Raw genomic sequence first — 16005 nt, 5'->3', positions numbered from 1 at the left:
TCAAAAGGATTTCTTGATTTAAAGGGCGGGGGAACAGGGGGCCTCAGTGTGCCTGCCTGTGGGGTTTGCAATTTGTTTCATGGTCTTCACTGTCAAGCCTGAGATTTTTTTCATCTATGTGTGAGAATAGAGTTCAAATATTACTGAGGTTTCTGGATTCAGAACTGTGACCTGACTCTGAGGGTCAGAAACTCAATTTATGTGTTTAGCCCCTTGCAGAGTTCAGAATTCTGCACTAATATCATGTTTCTGGGTCTAGGAAAAAGTTCGTCTGGGAACTTTATACTCTCACCTCAGCTGCTGTTCGTTGGTATTGTGGACAATCAGCTGTGGCTGTGTCTGGGGTGGTTTTAAAATAATACAAGGCCAGGACCCCACCCTAAGCCACTGTAATCTTGTCTCTGAGGTTGCAGCCTGCGTCTCAGTGTTTCTAAAATCTTTAAAAGCGATTCTCACGTATAACCAGGGTTTAGAACTGCTGGTATTTTTACAATGACGGAGAAGATCTGGGTGTGGTTACAGCTTTTATCCATCTATTCATCTGCTCAGTCAGTAAATATATAAATGGCAGTCTTCCGTGTACCAAGCCTTGTACTTGACACCAGGAACACAGTGATAAATGAGCCATTCTTGCTGCAAAGGGTGGGGCAGATGGCATAAGGAGGTCATTATACCACAGTCGAGAAGACCAGTAACAATAGTAAGCAGAGAGTGCCTCCAACCTCAGAGGACCCGCCCACTCCACCCCACCCCAACCTTTGCCGGAAGACACTGCAGGTGGAGAACTGCCTGGGCAAAGGCCTCCAGGCAAGACAGTACACATTTTTCAGCTTAGGAATTACAAGGGTGAGTTAGAAGTAGAGCCAGGATGGGGATCCAGCCCCTTCGTTAGCACAGTGCTCTTTCCTGACAGCCCAGAAAAAGAACGGTCTTCTCAATCCAGGAGTTCTGTGGTCCACAGAGAGAATTCAGGAGAGTCTTGTAAACTGAGATGAGGAAAAACGTTGCCTTTTTTTTTTTTCATTAACCGCTAATCGAAATTTGGTGTTCCCTTAAGTTATGAATGTAGGCGACAAATCATGTGCTTTCTCATCACTTTATCTTGAAATGTCATTGACACTCATTACTACTTTGAAATGAAGGTAGTTTTTAGAACTACCACTAGATCTTGTTGTTTAATGTGTTCATAAAGAAGCACACTTGTTACTATATTTTAAATTTTTTATTATTTTAATAACTACATTTTGGTTTAGTTAATTTTCTTTACAGTCTCACATATTTTATTTTATGAATTATAAGCATTGCTCTCAGAAGTTTCCCTATATTTTACCAGCCTGGCAGAGGAGTCCAAGACATTGATGAGATGACAAACCCCTTTTCTAGATGGATGTGAATCGAGCCTCAGCACACCACAGGCTCCTGTTACCAGCCCACCCACCTAGCCAGCGTCCAGGTCATAGCAAAAGATGTGGGTAAATTCTATGCCCCTGACATCACCCCCTTTTCAGTTTCTGAAAAGCTGACTTTTCAGAAACGAGTTGACAGATATCTTGACGAGCTTTTCTTTTTTCCAAGGGGGGAACTTTCCTGCAGTTTGACAGTACAAATGTATGAATAAATTAGAGCAGTTGAGCCTCTCATTCCCTCTGGTTTCTTTCAGCTTAAACAACTTCCCCAGCAGGAGTGAGGTTTATGTTTGCCTTTTATTCCCTCCAACTGAATTTTGGCAACAACATGTCAAGAACAGGATGGAGGGGCTGTTTGTTTGTGCCAGCTGCATTTGCTTCCACCAGGAGCTGCATTGGAGAATGTGCAGCCACAGAGAACGGAAAGTAGGAACTTGGGTCTGACTTGCTGGGCTTGCACGTCGGAGGCAGCCAGCTGGCTCGGAGCAGGCCTGCCCTCTGCACCTTTTGCCAAGGGAGCGAAACAGAGGCTGGCTGGTGGGCTGGCCCACTTTCCCTGCTCCCCAAGGGGGCTCTCTGGGCTGCTTGACAACCACACATGGAGGCTCCTCCAGGGCACAGAGCTGATGCCAGTAGAGCCCCAGCTGCTAAAGGGCCCAGGTCTGAAGGTGCCTGTGTAAACCCCTCTGTTGGGTGATCAGTTTCTCCCATACAAAGATTGTCCATAGTGGCAATGAAAGTAGTCTACAATCCTGACATGCACTCTCCAGTCCATGGGTTTAGCTTCCAGTAATGAATGAACCTGAATGGAATCTTTGTTGCAATAAAAGGTTCTAACCTACTAGATTCCTGACTCATGCTCCTTTTCACTTTTTTTTTTTGTTAAATTAACATGCTTATTTTATGGTATATGCTGAATTTCCTCAAAAGAACTTATAAGCTCATATTATTACAATAGGCCAGTATCACTGAGCACCTTTACATCCCCAACAGTTTACAATAGCAACAATAGAGAGAGTTATATTCTATTACCTTTGACAAATATTTATTAAATATATACTCAGAAAAGAAATGACAGTTTGAAAGCACAGGGAGGTAAAGCCAACCACATTTGTTGTAGTAATAATAATGATATTTGTGCCCCTATACGAATGTACACAGAGACGTTAAAAATGCTGTTTAGGAACTAGGATGGAGTAACAGGAACCAGATTTACTCTCCTGCCTGAAACAACTGGGGGGAAAAAAAGACACTGGACTCCAAGAAGTGATGGACAGTTTCCCAAGAGATGAGAAACAAATGGAGAGAGCCCTTCAGTTGCCTGAGCTAATTGCCTCAAGAGAGTTTTCAGGCCATGGTGCAGGGGAGGGGAGCCCAGGTAGAACCCTGAGAACTCCCAGAGTTGAGCTGATAGAGCTTAGAGTCCAGGGAAACCAAAGAGGCAGAGAGTTCACAGGACAATGTACTGAAGAAGAGAGGGCTGCATGGAGATCGAGCTACAGAGTCTGTGGAAGGGCCCCTTGAGTATTCAGCAGATTACTGATGCGCTCCTTCCCATGAGGAAGCCACCTGAGGCTGGCAAAGGGATCACCAAAAGGATTAGAAGGAACGGTGTGCCTGACTCTCACACAGCACCAAGAACACTGCCTCTTCTTACAGCTCAGACTGGAAAACCTTGTAATTTCCAACTCATGTAGAATTGGGTAAAGCACTTAGAAGAGTTTTGCCTCAGTGGGGACTAATTAGCCCCAGACCGAACAGTGCTCCGGCCTAGTCTGAAAAAGCATAAATCATAACCCAGAAGATCAAACTGTTTCTAAGTAACTTAACAGCATCCCAGAAGAAACCTCAAAAAATATTTAACATAAATTTTAAAAAATATGCAGCACTAATCAAGGTAAAATCCAACCATAAATTATCAGAGATGCAAAGAAGTAGAGAAGCATGATGCATAATGAGGAAAAGATTCAATCAAAACCAACCCAGAACTAACACAGATGTTAGAACCAGCAGAGGACACTAAAACAGTTATTATAACTATATTCTATATGCTTAAAAATTAGAGACATGAAAGATATGAAAATACCCAACTGAACTTCTAGAAATGAAACCAACAATGTCTCAGATGAAAAATAGAGTATATGGGATTAAGGACAGATTAAATATTGCAGGGGAAAAAAGATTAGTGAACCTGAAGATATAAAGAAAAGAAACTATTCAAAATAAAACAAAAAAATTTAAAAAAATGAAAAGAGTATTAATAAACTGTGTGATAGCTTTTAAGTAGTCAAATATTTATGTAACTGGAGTCCATGAAGGAGAGGAGGGAAATAATGGCCAGAAGTTTTCCAAGTTGAATGAAAACTATAAAAGCAAAGATTAAAGAAGCTCAGTGAAACCCAGTCTCAAGAAACATGAATAAAACAACACCAAAGGCACATCATAATCAAATTACTAAAATCCAGTGGCAAAGAGAAAACATTTTAAAGAAGCCAGAGAAATAAAATATACTGTAGGCAGAAGATCAAAGATAAGGATGACAGAATTTTCATTGGAAACAATGCAAGGAAGAACAAAGTGTAGCAACATATTTAAAGTATTGAAAGTAAAAACTCTGTCAACCTAGACCTCTGTACCCTATGACTATATCATTCAAAAATAAAGGCAAAATAAAGACTTTCCAACACACACACACAAAAAGCTGAAAGAATTTATTATTACAGTTGTCATGTACTATAAGAAATGATAAAGTCCTTTAGGAAAAAAAGATACTGGATGGAAATAGAATCTTCATTCACAAAGAATGATGATCGTTGGAAATAGTAACTATGTGGGTAAATTATGTACTATTTTTTCTTATTGCTTAAATTTTTTAAAAAATGTATCTGACTCCGTAACCAAAAACAACAATAACATATCATTGGGTCCAAAACATAGATACAAGTAAAATTATCCCAACATAAAGATTAGAGGGGAGAAATGATAATATACTATTGTAAGATTCTTGTGCTCCTTGTGAAGTGGTGAAGGTAGGCTTTATAAGTTAAAAGTGTGTGTTATAAACCCTAAAACAATCACTCAAATAGCAAAACAGAATCACAGCTAATAAGCCAATGAAGGAGAACAAATGGAATTATGAAAAATATTCAGTTAATCCAAAAGAAGGCAGAAAAAGAGGGAAGAGGGAACAATGACCAGAAAGGAGATTGGAACCTATGTAACTTACCTATCAATAACAGATGGGTCAAAGAATAAATCGAAAGGAAAATGAGAAAGTATTTTGAGCTGAATGATAATGAAAACAGAATCATATCAGGACTTATGGGATGTCATTAAGGCAGGACTTACAGGGAAATTTGTATCATGCAAGGCCTGTATCAGAAAAGAATGGTCTCAAATTGATGACATCAGCTTCTACTTTAAGAAGCTAGAAAAAAGAAGAGTAAATTAATCCAAAATAAAGAAAGTTTAAGGAAATAAAAAAAGATCGAATCAGAGATTAATGACTAGAGAATAAAAAACCAAAGGAAAAAAAAATCAATGAAACCAAGAGCTGATTCTTTGAGATGGTAAATTAAATTAACTTCTAACCAGACCGATGAGAAAAAAGAGAGTACATGTAAATTACCAATATCGAGAATGAGAATGGTGACATAACTACAGATTCTGTAACTATTAAAAAATAACAAAGGAATATCCTGAACAACTTTATGCCTATAAATTCAACAACTTTTATGAAATGACAAATTCCTTGAAAGACACAGAGTACCAAAGATCACTGAAGAGGAAATGACTAATTTGAATAGCCCAATAACTAATATTGAAATTGATATTAATATTTCTCATCACACAAAGAAAACTCCTGGCCCAGATTGGTTCACTTGGTGAATTCTGCCAGAAATATAAGAAATAATACAAATTCTATACACCTCCTAAAATTAAAGAGGATGGAGTACTTTCCAGCTCTTGAGCCAGCATTACCCTGATAACAAAACCAGACAACACACCAAAAGGTAGTGTAAGAAAAAAATGTCACAGACCAATATTCTTCACGAACAGGTTGGCCAGGTATTATTGTTACTATTATCAACATTATTCACTTTTTTCGGGAACAGATTTGGGGAAGAGTAGGTTTGGGGAAATCGAGATTTTGCTTTCAATCGAGTTTAAGACATTATTAAATATCCACGTGACAGTGCCAAGTAGGCAGTTGAATAAATGATGCCGTTTGTATTGTGAAGAATGGAAATGGCAACGGGATCCTTTTCTGAGTTGCTATGTTTTTATTGTGGTTTTAATTAACTCGTTTTCCTCTAATAGCAAGAAATCCCTGAGGCATAACAAACAGTAAATCTAAAAATGGCCCAAGATCAGCTGTGGTCTGTATTGTGTCTGGGACGATGGCATTTGTGTGCCATTTTCAGGTCACGGCGAGGTCGGCACCCACCTCCTCCCACCCTCAGCAGTGGGGATGAATGTCTGCAGTCTGCACCAACCCCAGTGCTCCCTCGCCCGCTCCCCACAGTGCCCAGAGGTTTGTCAGACCCTCCACAGAACAGCAATAGGCCTGGAAGACATAGTTTATACATAGTAGCAGTTTTCCCTTTTTATTATAATGCGTGTGGTAGAGTAAGCTCGCTTAACACTTTCATAATGGAGCACTTCAATATTAGATTAGCACCCCAGAGATGCCTACAATGAGTGATACAGACTCCCTAGTTTGGCAGGTTGTTAGCCACACATATGGGGGTGGGGGACAGAAAGAGGAGCTGGAGCCTGAACGGTTTGTGAGCTGGGTTAGGAAAAAGTCCAGGTTTCTTTGGAGCACCACTGATTGTTCAAGAGACTTAAATCAGCTTTCCTCTGAAATTAAATGACTCCTTTCTGAACAGTGGTCTTTCTTTCAAGGCAAGTTATTGATCTATCAGACCTAATACTGGGATTTAAAGGTGCTCATAAGCCTTAACATAAAATGAGAGCCAAAAATATTTCTCAAATCAACTTCTTTTCTGTAATTTTTAAAATAGATGTCAATGAATTCAGCGCTTGGGTTGAAATTCCAGAGAGAAATGGCTTAGAAGCAAAAATGGCTGCCTATCAACTGAAAATCAAATGACATGTGTCCCTACGATTTATGTTGGGTGAAAACCACCTGACATCCACGTGAGCTAATATGCAGTGTGTGGTTCTTTAATCATTTCTGCAAACAGATGCGTTTTCTAAGTCTTCCAGAAAGGGATGCTGTGCTCTGTGCTCTCCATTGATAATAATGGTTCCCATTTATCTAGTGCTTATGTGCCAGGGGTTGTGCTGAGTACTTTACCAGCGTTTTGTGTGATAATACTTTATGTTCCTTATGTTTCAACATTATCTTCTCCTTTACAAAACAAAACAAAACAAAACACTATTACAACTTTTTTTGTGATTCTGGCCTTTCTGAAATCGTACTGAATGTGGATCACTAGGTCCCTTTTACAGATGCGCAACCTGAGCCTGGGAGAAGCTCAGCCCTTTGTTCCAGTTCACACAGCTGGTTTAGAAGGCAAAGGAGACTCAAACCAGGACCCAAGTATATGCTTTTTCTACGGCATTGTGCACAGACTGAGACCCATCCTTCACAGGAAAGGAGGGAGACAGTTTTTAATTCTCATCATTTGTGCATGAAGGTTCTTGGACCGAGCAGAGTGAGCAGGATTGGCTAAAATAAATGAACACAACCAGCAGACTACTCGGGTTGCATTTCCTTCGCCACACTGAAGGTAATATATGCTTGTGCAGGAGAAGATAAATAGCACTCAGTAAAATCGGTTACAGAGATGAGTTTGATTGCTGAGTGGTACTGGCCTTGAAAGAGTTTAAGGAAAAAGAGACTAATGACTGGAAGATAAAGGCGATTATCAATTCTTTCCCTTCATTAAGATGGTATCGAGGGCAGCATGATGATAAGACAAGCACAGAGCAGCTTAGTTTAGGAGCACTCTTATGTAGAATAGAACATAATTCCCTCCTAAGCGTAAGACTCCTTCTCCACACTTTTTTTAAGGGGAAGAAGCAATAATTCCCTGCGAGAGAGAGAGAGAGAGTCTCACACACACACACACACACACACACACACACACACACACACACACACTACCACTACCACCACCCCCATTCCTAAATCTGCCCAGGTAGAGAATTTGCTTATGCAACATATATAGACATATGAAGGGGCTTGGGATTTTTTTGTTTTACGAAAATGTGGTTGTACTATGGATTTCATTCTACAAGTAGCTCTGTTCATTTTATATGCTGTGGTCACATCCCTAAGGCATTTCTAATAGCTTTGTAGTGTTCCACAGGAATATAATCTACTCATCCATTCTTCTGTTGACAGGCCGACAGGTCATTTTCAGGTCTTTGCTTTTGGAAACGGTGGCAAAAACACCTTTATATACATATATTTACATTTTTGTTTGTTTCTTTCTTTCTCCTCCTTCTTGAATCATCAAGAATCTTGATATTAAAGCCCATTTCTTCCAAACGACATTTGCCTGGCTGCCGGCACCTAACTGAGATCCGAGGTGCAGTCCTTAGGGCTGTCGTTTCATCTAGTAATTCTGGGCGCCGTGACCTTCTATACCGTACTGATTAACCAGAGTTCCCCCTTCCTGCTGTCAGCCTGTGTTCAAAGTTTGAGCACATGGAATACATTGCCTTTTATATTTCTAGAAGGACCAGTTTTATCATGTGGGACAGCTGCGTGCAGAAACCATTAGATTTTGCTGTGTACTTAAAAAACTTTTTTGTTGTTGTTATTGTTATCACTGTTTTAAACTATATATGATCTAAACAAAGAGAGGTTTCCAGAATGTGAGTTCAAACGGGAGGAAGGACAACACAACCAAGATCCTTTAAATAAATACTGCTCGGAACCCCTGGCGCACGGTAGGGGGTGCGAAACCAGTGAGGCGCTGCCAGTGCAGAGGGGCACAGTTAACACTAATGACCCCTGTGGCGCTCCTGCGTGTCTCCTGGGAAGAGGGGAGAGGAGGAAGGTGCAGCCGGCTCTCAGCAGAGCCTCTCCTGAATGGAAAGGGACCGTCGAAAGATGTCAGCTTTGGTACATGCTGTCACACTCATCTTCCGGCTCGTCTGATTCCAGCCAGACTGTGTGAAAGGAGAAAGCCCACACCTGTCTCATCCCCCAGAGTGGAGTAGCGAAGGGCTGGGGAGCCAGGTGTTGTAGTAAGGGTGTGTCAGAAGAGGGCCCGTATCTGGGGAGCGAGGGGACAGCAGCTTTTTACAGTGTACCCACTGAGACCCAGCTTCTTCCTTTTGTTCCAGAGTCTCGAGCTATTTATAATTTCCACTTAGCTTCATGGTGGTTCCAGAGCCCATTGGACACTGTCTGAAATGTTGTAAGGGACTGCCCTTTATACAAAATAGGGAGGGGAGGATTACAGAATTTTGAATTCAAACCATTTGCTAGAAAATGACCTACCCTGTGGCCCCTGGGAGGTAGGAACTCACATTTATAAACCAGACGCTGTACCAGGTTTATTCTGACATGGTATCGTTTTCATTCCTTGCGACAGCCTTCATAGATAGGAAATAGGTCTCCATTTCACCTACTGGAAGTGAGGCTTAGGGAGGCTATGACTTTCCCAAGATGACTTGCTACTAAGTGACAAAGGTGGGACTTGAACCAAGATCTGAGGGTCTCTTCAGTCCATGCCCCTCCCCTCACCACACCTGCTGTTGCCATTTCAGAAAGTACCATTTCCCAAGGGCCACAGTTTGAGATGTGGGTATGCCATCTTATTGTGTGACCCTGGGAGCGTCCCTTCCCATTCTGGGCCTCAGTTTCCTCATCCATAAAACAAGGAGTGCCAACAAGGTGAGATTCAGGCCTTTGCAGCCGTCATATTCATTCAGTGGCTCTCATAGGCTTTTCACATCGAAGCTGTGTGTGCAGCCTGGGAACAGTAGCCCAACTCCCTAACTCCTCAACCCAAAGAGATACCACCCCCAGGACACACAAACCAGCTCCCAAAAGGCCCCATCTGGTCAGCGGGAAGTCCAAAACTGTCGTCTGTTGGATAGAAGAGGGTATACTGGATTTTGTTCCCATGAGAAGATGCTAAAATGGTGCCCATTTCCAGAAGATCATTTATATAAGAGTAGAGATACTGGGAGCTTTCAAACAACAGAGTCACTTCACAAGGATTTTTAGAATGATCATTCCCTTAAAAAAGAAAGACAACTCACCCTTGTAATCACTGAGAACAATCTACTCTAGTGCACAGAGCATAGTGGTGGTGAAATGCTGTGGGTTGTGGGTGATTGCTCATGACGTCGTGGTGGTGCGCCTGGCGTGATTTTGGTGCAGTCCTGCTAATCACGTGGAACAATAGTGCTGTGCCCCAGCGGTCTCAGTGCCCATGATCTGGCATTTGGATTGCCACATTAGCGGTATTTGTGGAGTTTAGAAATCTTACAATTCTATAAGAGTCCATGCTTTTCAAAATAATAAAGAAAATATAAGACCACTTCATCCAGCTTTAGTGCACCTTTTGGATGCTGGTTTTTGTTTTTCTTTCCAAGGAATGGACTTAGGAATAGGTCAGACTTCCTTGGCTGCAGTTAGTTCAGCTAGTGGGGTGTCCCCTGCAAGGCGGCAGGGGCAATAATGGGAAATGGGAATGTCAGCCAGGTGGAACGTGGAATTAATTGGGTCTGGAGAGCTTGGCTCTCGCGAAGGAAGAGGTGGAGCCATGGCGCAGCCAGGCCTCCCAGTGCCTGAACTGGGAAGAGCTTTCAAGCCTGGCCACCACATTCTTATGACCCCCTCAATAGCTAAGGCCATCAAGAGGCCTTAGCTCTTTTTTATGTGTGTAGCTTTGTGTCTGCTCCCCCTCATTAACTCTTAAACTCCCTTTCCATACCTCAAGGTTGTGTTCCTAAGACAGAGATTTTTATTTGCCTGATGAACTCCATTTGGGCACAGATTTTTTGCTAGGCCATTGACTGCTGGCAAGTCAATGGATTGGCTGCCCTTGGGTCAGGGATCGTTCCTGCCCCAGGCAGCCATCATGACCAGGGAATGTGTAGTCATAGGGTCCACCCGGAACTCCTTCTTCAGCCTTCCTCTGGCGCGGCCATTTCTGCTCAAGGAGAAGGGGTGGGCAAGGCAGGCACCACGATTGACCTGAAGATCACAGACGTTTCTTTTAACCAGTGGTACTTGATGTGCCCTTATGTTTACAGAGCACCACAGGTTTCTTTTCTATTCACTTCTCAGCTCAAACTTGCAAGTCTATTTTGTAAAGGAGGAAAGTGAGGCTTACAGAGGTTTGGTAACTCGCCTAAGGTTATGCAACTAATAAGTAGTCTTTTTGGCTCTAAGTCCATACCAAACTACTTCTGACAAATTAGAACAAACATCGCATGGACATCAGCAAGCATATTTAAAGCAGCTACGTTCTTACTAGTAGGAGTTTTTATACTGAAGTTCATCAGAACCCCCAATGATCCCCCTTCTCTAGGCCGCGTGGTCCAGCCCTCATGGATCCACCAGGCCGATAGGCAGCACTTGGAACATGCGGCAGGTGCTGCCTCCTTAGAACTATGTATGATTTAAATTCGTTATTTACATCCAGAGACTCCAAGGGATTTTCTCTTTCTGTTGTGACTAAAAACTAAAGAGCCAGCTCTACCTCCCAGTCCAACCAGCTAGCCATGTGGGCTGGGATTTCCGCTTAGCCTCTCTAAACCTCGCCCCCTTACTTGGAAAACAAAAGGGTTGAACTAGGCCCTTCCAACTCCAGTTCAGCCCAGCAACCTGCTCCGCAAGGGCATCACTCTACCTGATCCTGCCCACAGCAGGGCTCTTCCAAGCATCTCAGGAGGCAATGCAGCACCTGGGAGCCCACAAGGAGTTGGATGCCATCAAGTCGCTGTGCTGTATGCAATGCTGTAGAAACAGATACATGTTCGGGGAAGAGTGCAGAGGAAGACATACCCTATATGTTTAATAGAGGTGAGCCCCAGGTGTCGGCATTGGGCAGGATCCTACTTTCGTGATCAATTGTCCTTTACCTTTCTGTGTTTTCCAGACTTTTACACTGAGCAGTTACCACTTTTATAATGAAGAAACACACACATATATATGTTATTTTAAATAGATACTATCTAGATTTGAATCCTGAATCCAGGTCACTCATCTTTCTGAGCTCTGTTTTCCTTATGTGGAAAACAGGGTGAGCGCTCCCTGGTTCATCTCCCTGCCAGGGGTTGGTACAGATTAGAGGAGAAAGAAGGAAGATGCTTTGTAAACCACTGGGCACGACGAACCATGGGGAGGCAGAGGTTATCATTGTCTGGTCGTAGCCAGCCCAGTCTCTTTTGCCAGGAGCAGCACCCTGGTTCCTCCTTCCTGGAGACCACATTCTTTGTGGCTACTTTCTGAAGTCATCGGCAAGGGGACGATTCATGTTTACCATACGCAGAGGCACTGGGTATACACCACCATGCAGTGTTGACAGCTCAAGACAGAACATGCATACAGGTCTCGAAGGGGACTGCTGAGATGGGGGTGTCACTAAAAGAGGGCGGTGGCCTCTATCTTCCTGCCGTCCCCAGGCTGCCTCTGTCTACTGCCGTTTCAGGCCTAGTGGGAGGAGAAATGGGGCTTTTTTGTAAAAGCTCCCAACAGGAAAGTGGCCTGTACGCAGGTCTGTGGAACCAAGTTCCCTGCTGGATACTGGAGAGATACATCTCGGCATGTCATGCAATTTTTTATTTAAACAAAGACCATCTGCTAAGCTGGGGCCAAACTAATGACTAGTTCCCATGGCAAAAGTCGAAGTGTTATTTTGTACTTATTTAATAAATAAATGGATAGATGGGCAGAAGAGGGAGAAAAATAAAGGAGACCAAAAGAAGGGGAAAAAAAGGCATATGTTTAGGGCCGTGATTCCAGCTGAGCCCTTTGAGTTCTGAATAGTCTTTAATGCCACAATTGAATTAAATTAGAAGTGAATTTCGTCTATTGTGGCATTGTCTACTTCCCTTACTATAAGATGGTATTTGTGTATCTACTGGCAGGCTGTGGGGCCCATTCTAGGGTTTTAGAAAGAGCCCGGGCTCTCTGCTGGGTAATAGCTCTATTGTATTCACCCCCTGGACTACAGGCAATCTATTACATCTGTCCCCGCCACACACACAAACCCCGCTTCAGTTGAGCAAGCCTCCTGTGAAACTGGATGGAAGGCAGGGCCTTTTGTAGAATAGAAAACTAGATGTCGCCTGTCTTTTTTGGCCACAGAGGACTCAGCTGAGTTCAGGAAAAGGGATTTTTAAGAACCGCTTTCGTTTATTTCTGAAGGCTGACATTATGAAATTGGAGAAGGCTTCCAGAGAAAGCTGGTTGAAATGATCAGAAGGATTAGAGAGGTGGGGAAAGTCGCAGAGGAGGGCTGCATGAGGCCTGGGTAAAAATGGTCCAGCCGGATGGAAGAACAAGAGGGGACATGCGATAAGTCCAGAGGTCCCAAGGGGAAAGAGAGAGACCGACTTGTCCATCAGAGCTGGACTGCCAGAATTAGGGGAGTCCGGTCTACACAGCTGGAACCGAGCTCACTGCCGGACGCCAGGGATTCATTCCTCCTCCCTCTTCCCCAGCTTTCCTTGGTGTTTCTAACAGAGAATTTGAAACTAAGGAGATTGTGCACCCTGACCCAATTTTTCCTCCAGCATTTCTTTCAGAACATTATCAAACATTCAAAAACATCGAAAGAATTGTACACTGAATGCTTACGTTCCCACCATCTGGATTCTGCAGCACCAGCTCTATGGCATATCTATCCATCCCGCTCTCCTTCCATCCATCCATTTTCCTCTTTGATGTGTTTCGAAGTAAATTGCCAGGAGACCCTGGCACATTCTGGCAGTCGAACAGTGGGTTGCAGTGCATACAAAAGGGAAGACTTTGTTGTTACATTCACGGCCCCAGGCATCACAAAGTTTCCCCCTAAAACTTTGTACCAATCTTGTGGTGCTTCCTCCAATGATGCCTTTTACTTCTGGGCTCTCAACTTCAGATGTCTCCAGAGGCCTGGGAGGCAATGAGAGGGAGCGGTGAGAGCTGGGGACGTGGAGAGCACCTGCCCCATAGAGAGGCATCCACTGTCGGCGGCAGCCTCTTGCTGCCATGGGAGGCTCAAGAGGGCTTTGATGTGAAGTTGTTCACTTTTTAAACGTTAGCTGATAATGTTTACATACTGGGCAAAGGGTGTCGAGGATGACTCCTTATGTATGAGTTTTCTATAACTGCCATAACAAATTACCATAAACTTAGCAGCTTAATCAACACAAATTATTCTTACAGTTCTATAAGTCCGAAGTTCAATATGGGTCTTATGGGGCTAAGATCAAGGTGTTGTCTGAGTATTCCTTTCTGGAACTCTAAGGAAATCTTACTTATCTGCATTTTTGACAGAATTTAGTTCTGAGGAGTGAGACTCCTATTTCCTTGCTGGCCATCAGCTGAGGACCATTCCCAGCTTCTAAAAGCCACCCTCTTTTTTGGCTCATGATCCTTTTTTTCCATCTTCAAAGCCAGCAATGGTGGGTCGAGTCTCTCTTCTATCAGAAAGCAAGGAAGCTATGAGTACCCTGTGATTGTAGTCAAAGGATTAGGCGCCAACTTGAGAAGACTCCCTAGGGCTAAAGATGGGCTTATTTGGAAACCAATTAGAGTAATACTTGCACTGAATTGAAACATATTAATTAGGTTAAAATGTATGAGTTCACAATGAAAACAAAGAATTGGCCTGTGGAGGATGCTAGTCTTGAAAACGAGTAAACACAGAATCAGGGACTTCTTCCACCTTTCATGTACTTCAGGGTAACCAAACAAGTTGATGTGGCCGTTTTTCTCAATAGAAGTATTCCAGCCAGTAAATGGAGAATGATAGAATTAGAGTATCACCATTTTGCAAGCCCCTGATGAAATAAGGATTTAGGCATTGATCGTCAATGGCCACCAACATCACAAAGGAAAGACAACTGGGCATTATGTGTATCTCGTGGGATGCCCGCCCCAGCATCTAGGAAGAGGTTGCCAGAATATCTCATCGAATTACGCCAAGTCTCTAGATGTAATTACCAGTTCCTGGGAACCAGAGGAGGGTGGACAGAGGAACATGTGCAGAGGTACCAAGCAGCAGAAGGCAGACTGGAAAATCCTGTAGGACAAATGACCCAGTTTCTTCAGCAAATAAATTATAAGGCAAAAAAGAGACTCAGGAGAAACATCAGCTAAAGGCAGTACATGGGCCTTGTCTTGACCCTGATTTATACGAACCAACTGTCAAAAGACAGAAGATCAGGGAAATGTGAACGCTAACTAGATATTTGATCATGTTAAGGAGCTGTGTTAATTCTTTTGGATATTATAATGACATTAAAGGCCCACAGGGGCAGGGCCTTCCACTCCCCCGCTCCCCAAACTTACTGTAGGGCTAGTGGAGAGCTGATGAGAAAATGTGCTGGTAGACCCCAAAGAGGGAAAGAAGAGGGGCTGAGCCGATGAAGCCCAGTTTATTCTTCCAAACTCGTGGATAAATGGCTTCTCCTCCATTGGAGAGGAATGTGCAGGGTTGGGGAGAGAGACCGGTGTTACTGAAGGGCCGTGCTCTGCATGGAGCCCTGAGGATGCAACCACGTGTTGTCGGGGCCGAGGCTTAAACGAGTTGGTGCGTGTAAAGCACCGAACCCCAGTGCTGCTCCTCCAGCACTGCCCGTCCTTGTCTGGGGTCTCGTATACCTATCCCTGGGTACTGTGTGTACAGGGATTGGACGCAGGGCTTCAGGATGCCAACTCGAAGGAGGTTCTGAGGTGACTGCGGTGTCCCCGGTTTTTGCTTGTTCCCTGAAGGCTGGAGAGGAAGTGGGATTTGCAGGGAGCCAAACCACATGCCTAGTTCTCTTGGCGAGATGAGAGCTGAACCTGTCCTTTCCCTGTCCCCTGTGTCTCCCTCTAGCTGCAACAGCAAGCGCTACCTGGAGACCCTCCCCAACACCAGCATCATCATCCCCTTCCACAATGAGGGCTGGTCCTCCCTCCTCCGCACCGTCCACAGCGTGCTGAACCGCTCACCCCCGCAGCTGATCGCCGAGATCGTGCTGGTCGATGACTTCAGTGACCGAGGTAGGGCCCATCCCACCGAGCCTCCTGCTCTTCATGCTTTATCCCGTGACTTGCCACAGGGGTGGCAGGTTTACCCTCTTCAGCAGCACCAACATGGAGGCCACCATTTACTGATGCTCGCTGTGTGCCAGGCCGGGAACCCGGCACTGCGCACATGTTATCTCGTTTAGTCCTCACAACAACCCAAGAAGTTCTATTTTCATCCCATTTGTATCAATGCAGAAATGCATTAAGCTGCAGAAAACTTGATAGACAATAGCTTAAACAAGTAAGGAGCTGTTTTATTTATTCATTCATTCATTTCATAGTAAGAATAAGAATTGGTATAACTGCTCAAAGCTATCAAAGAACCAACTTCTCTTCCTCCTTTCTCATCTTCATGGTCACAAAATTGCTGCTGTACCT

The 16005-nt window shown here is 43.6% G+C and overlaps 1 protein-coding gene across 2 annotated transcripts in view; it reads left to right on the top strand.

Moving 5' to 3' along the window:
* The window catches only part of GALNT10 (polypeptide N-acetylgalactosaminyltransferase 10), a 178720-nt gene that overhangs the window by 90674 nt on the left and 72041 nt on the right, over positions 1 to 16005 (top strand). For both annotated transcript variants that reach the window (XM_016166984.2, XM_036224644.1), the window contains one exon: positions 15434 to 15600. In XM_016166984.2, coding sequence (XP_016022470.1) covers positions 15434 to 15600 — 167 coding nt within the window. The remainder of the gene's footprint in view (positions 1 to 15433; positions 15601 to 16005) is intronic.

This window comes from Rousettus aegyptiacus, unplaced genomic scaffold (genome assembly GCF_014176215.1).
Source record: "Rousettus aegyptiacus isolate mRouAeg1 unplaced genomic scaffold, mRouAeg1.p scaffold_m13_p_7, whole genome shotgun sequence".
Taxonomy (NCBI): Eukaryota; Metazoa; Chordata; class Mammalia; order Chiroptera; family Pteropodidae; genus Rousettus; species Rousettus aegyptiacus.
Note: the sequence above shows the minus strand (reverse complement) of the source record. Positions and strands in the feature narration are given on the sequence as shown.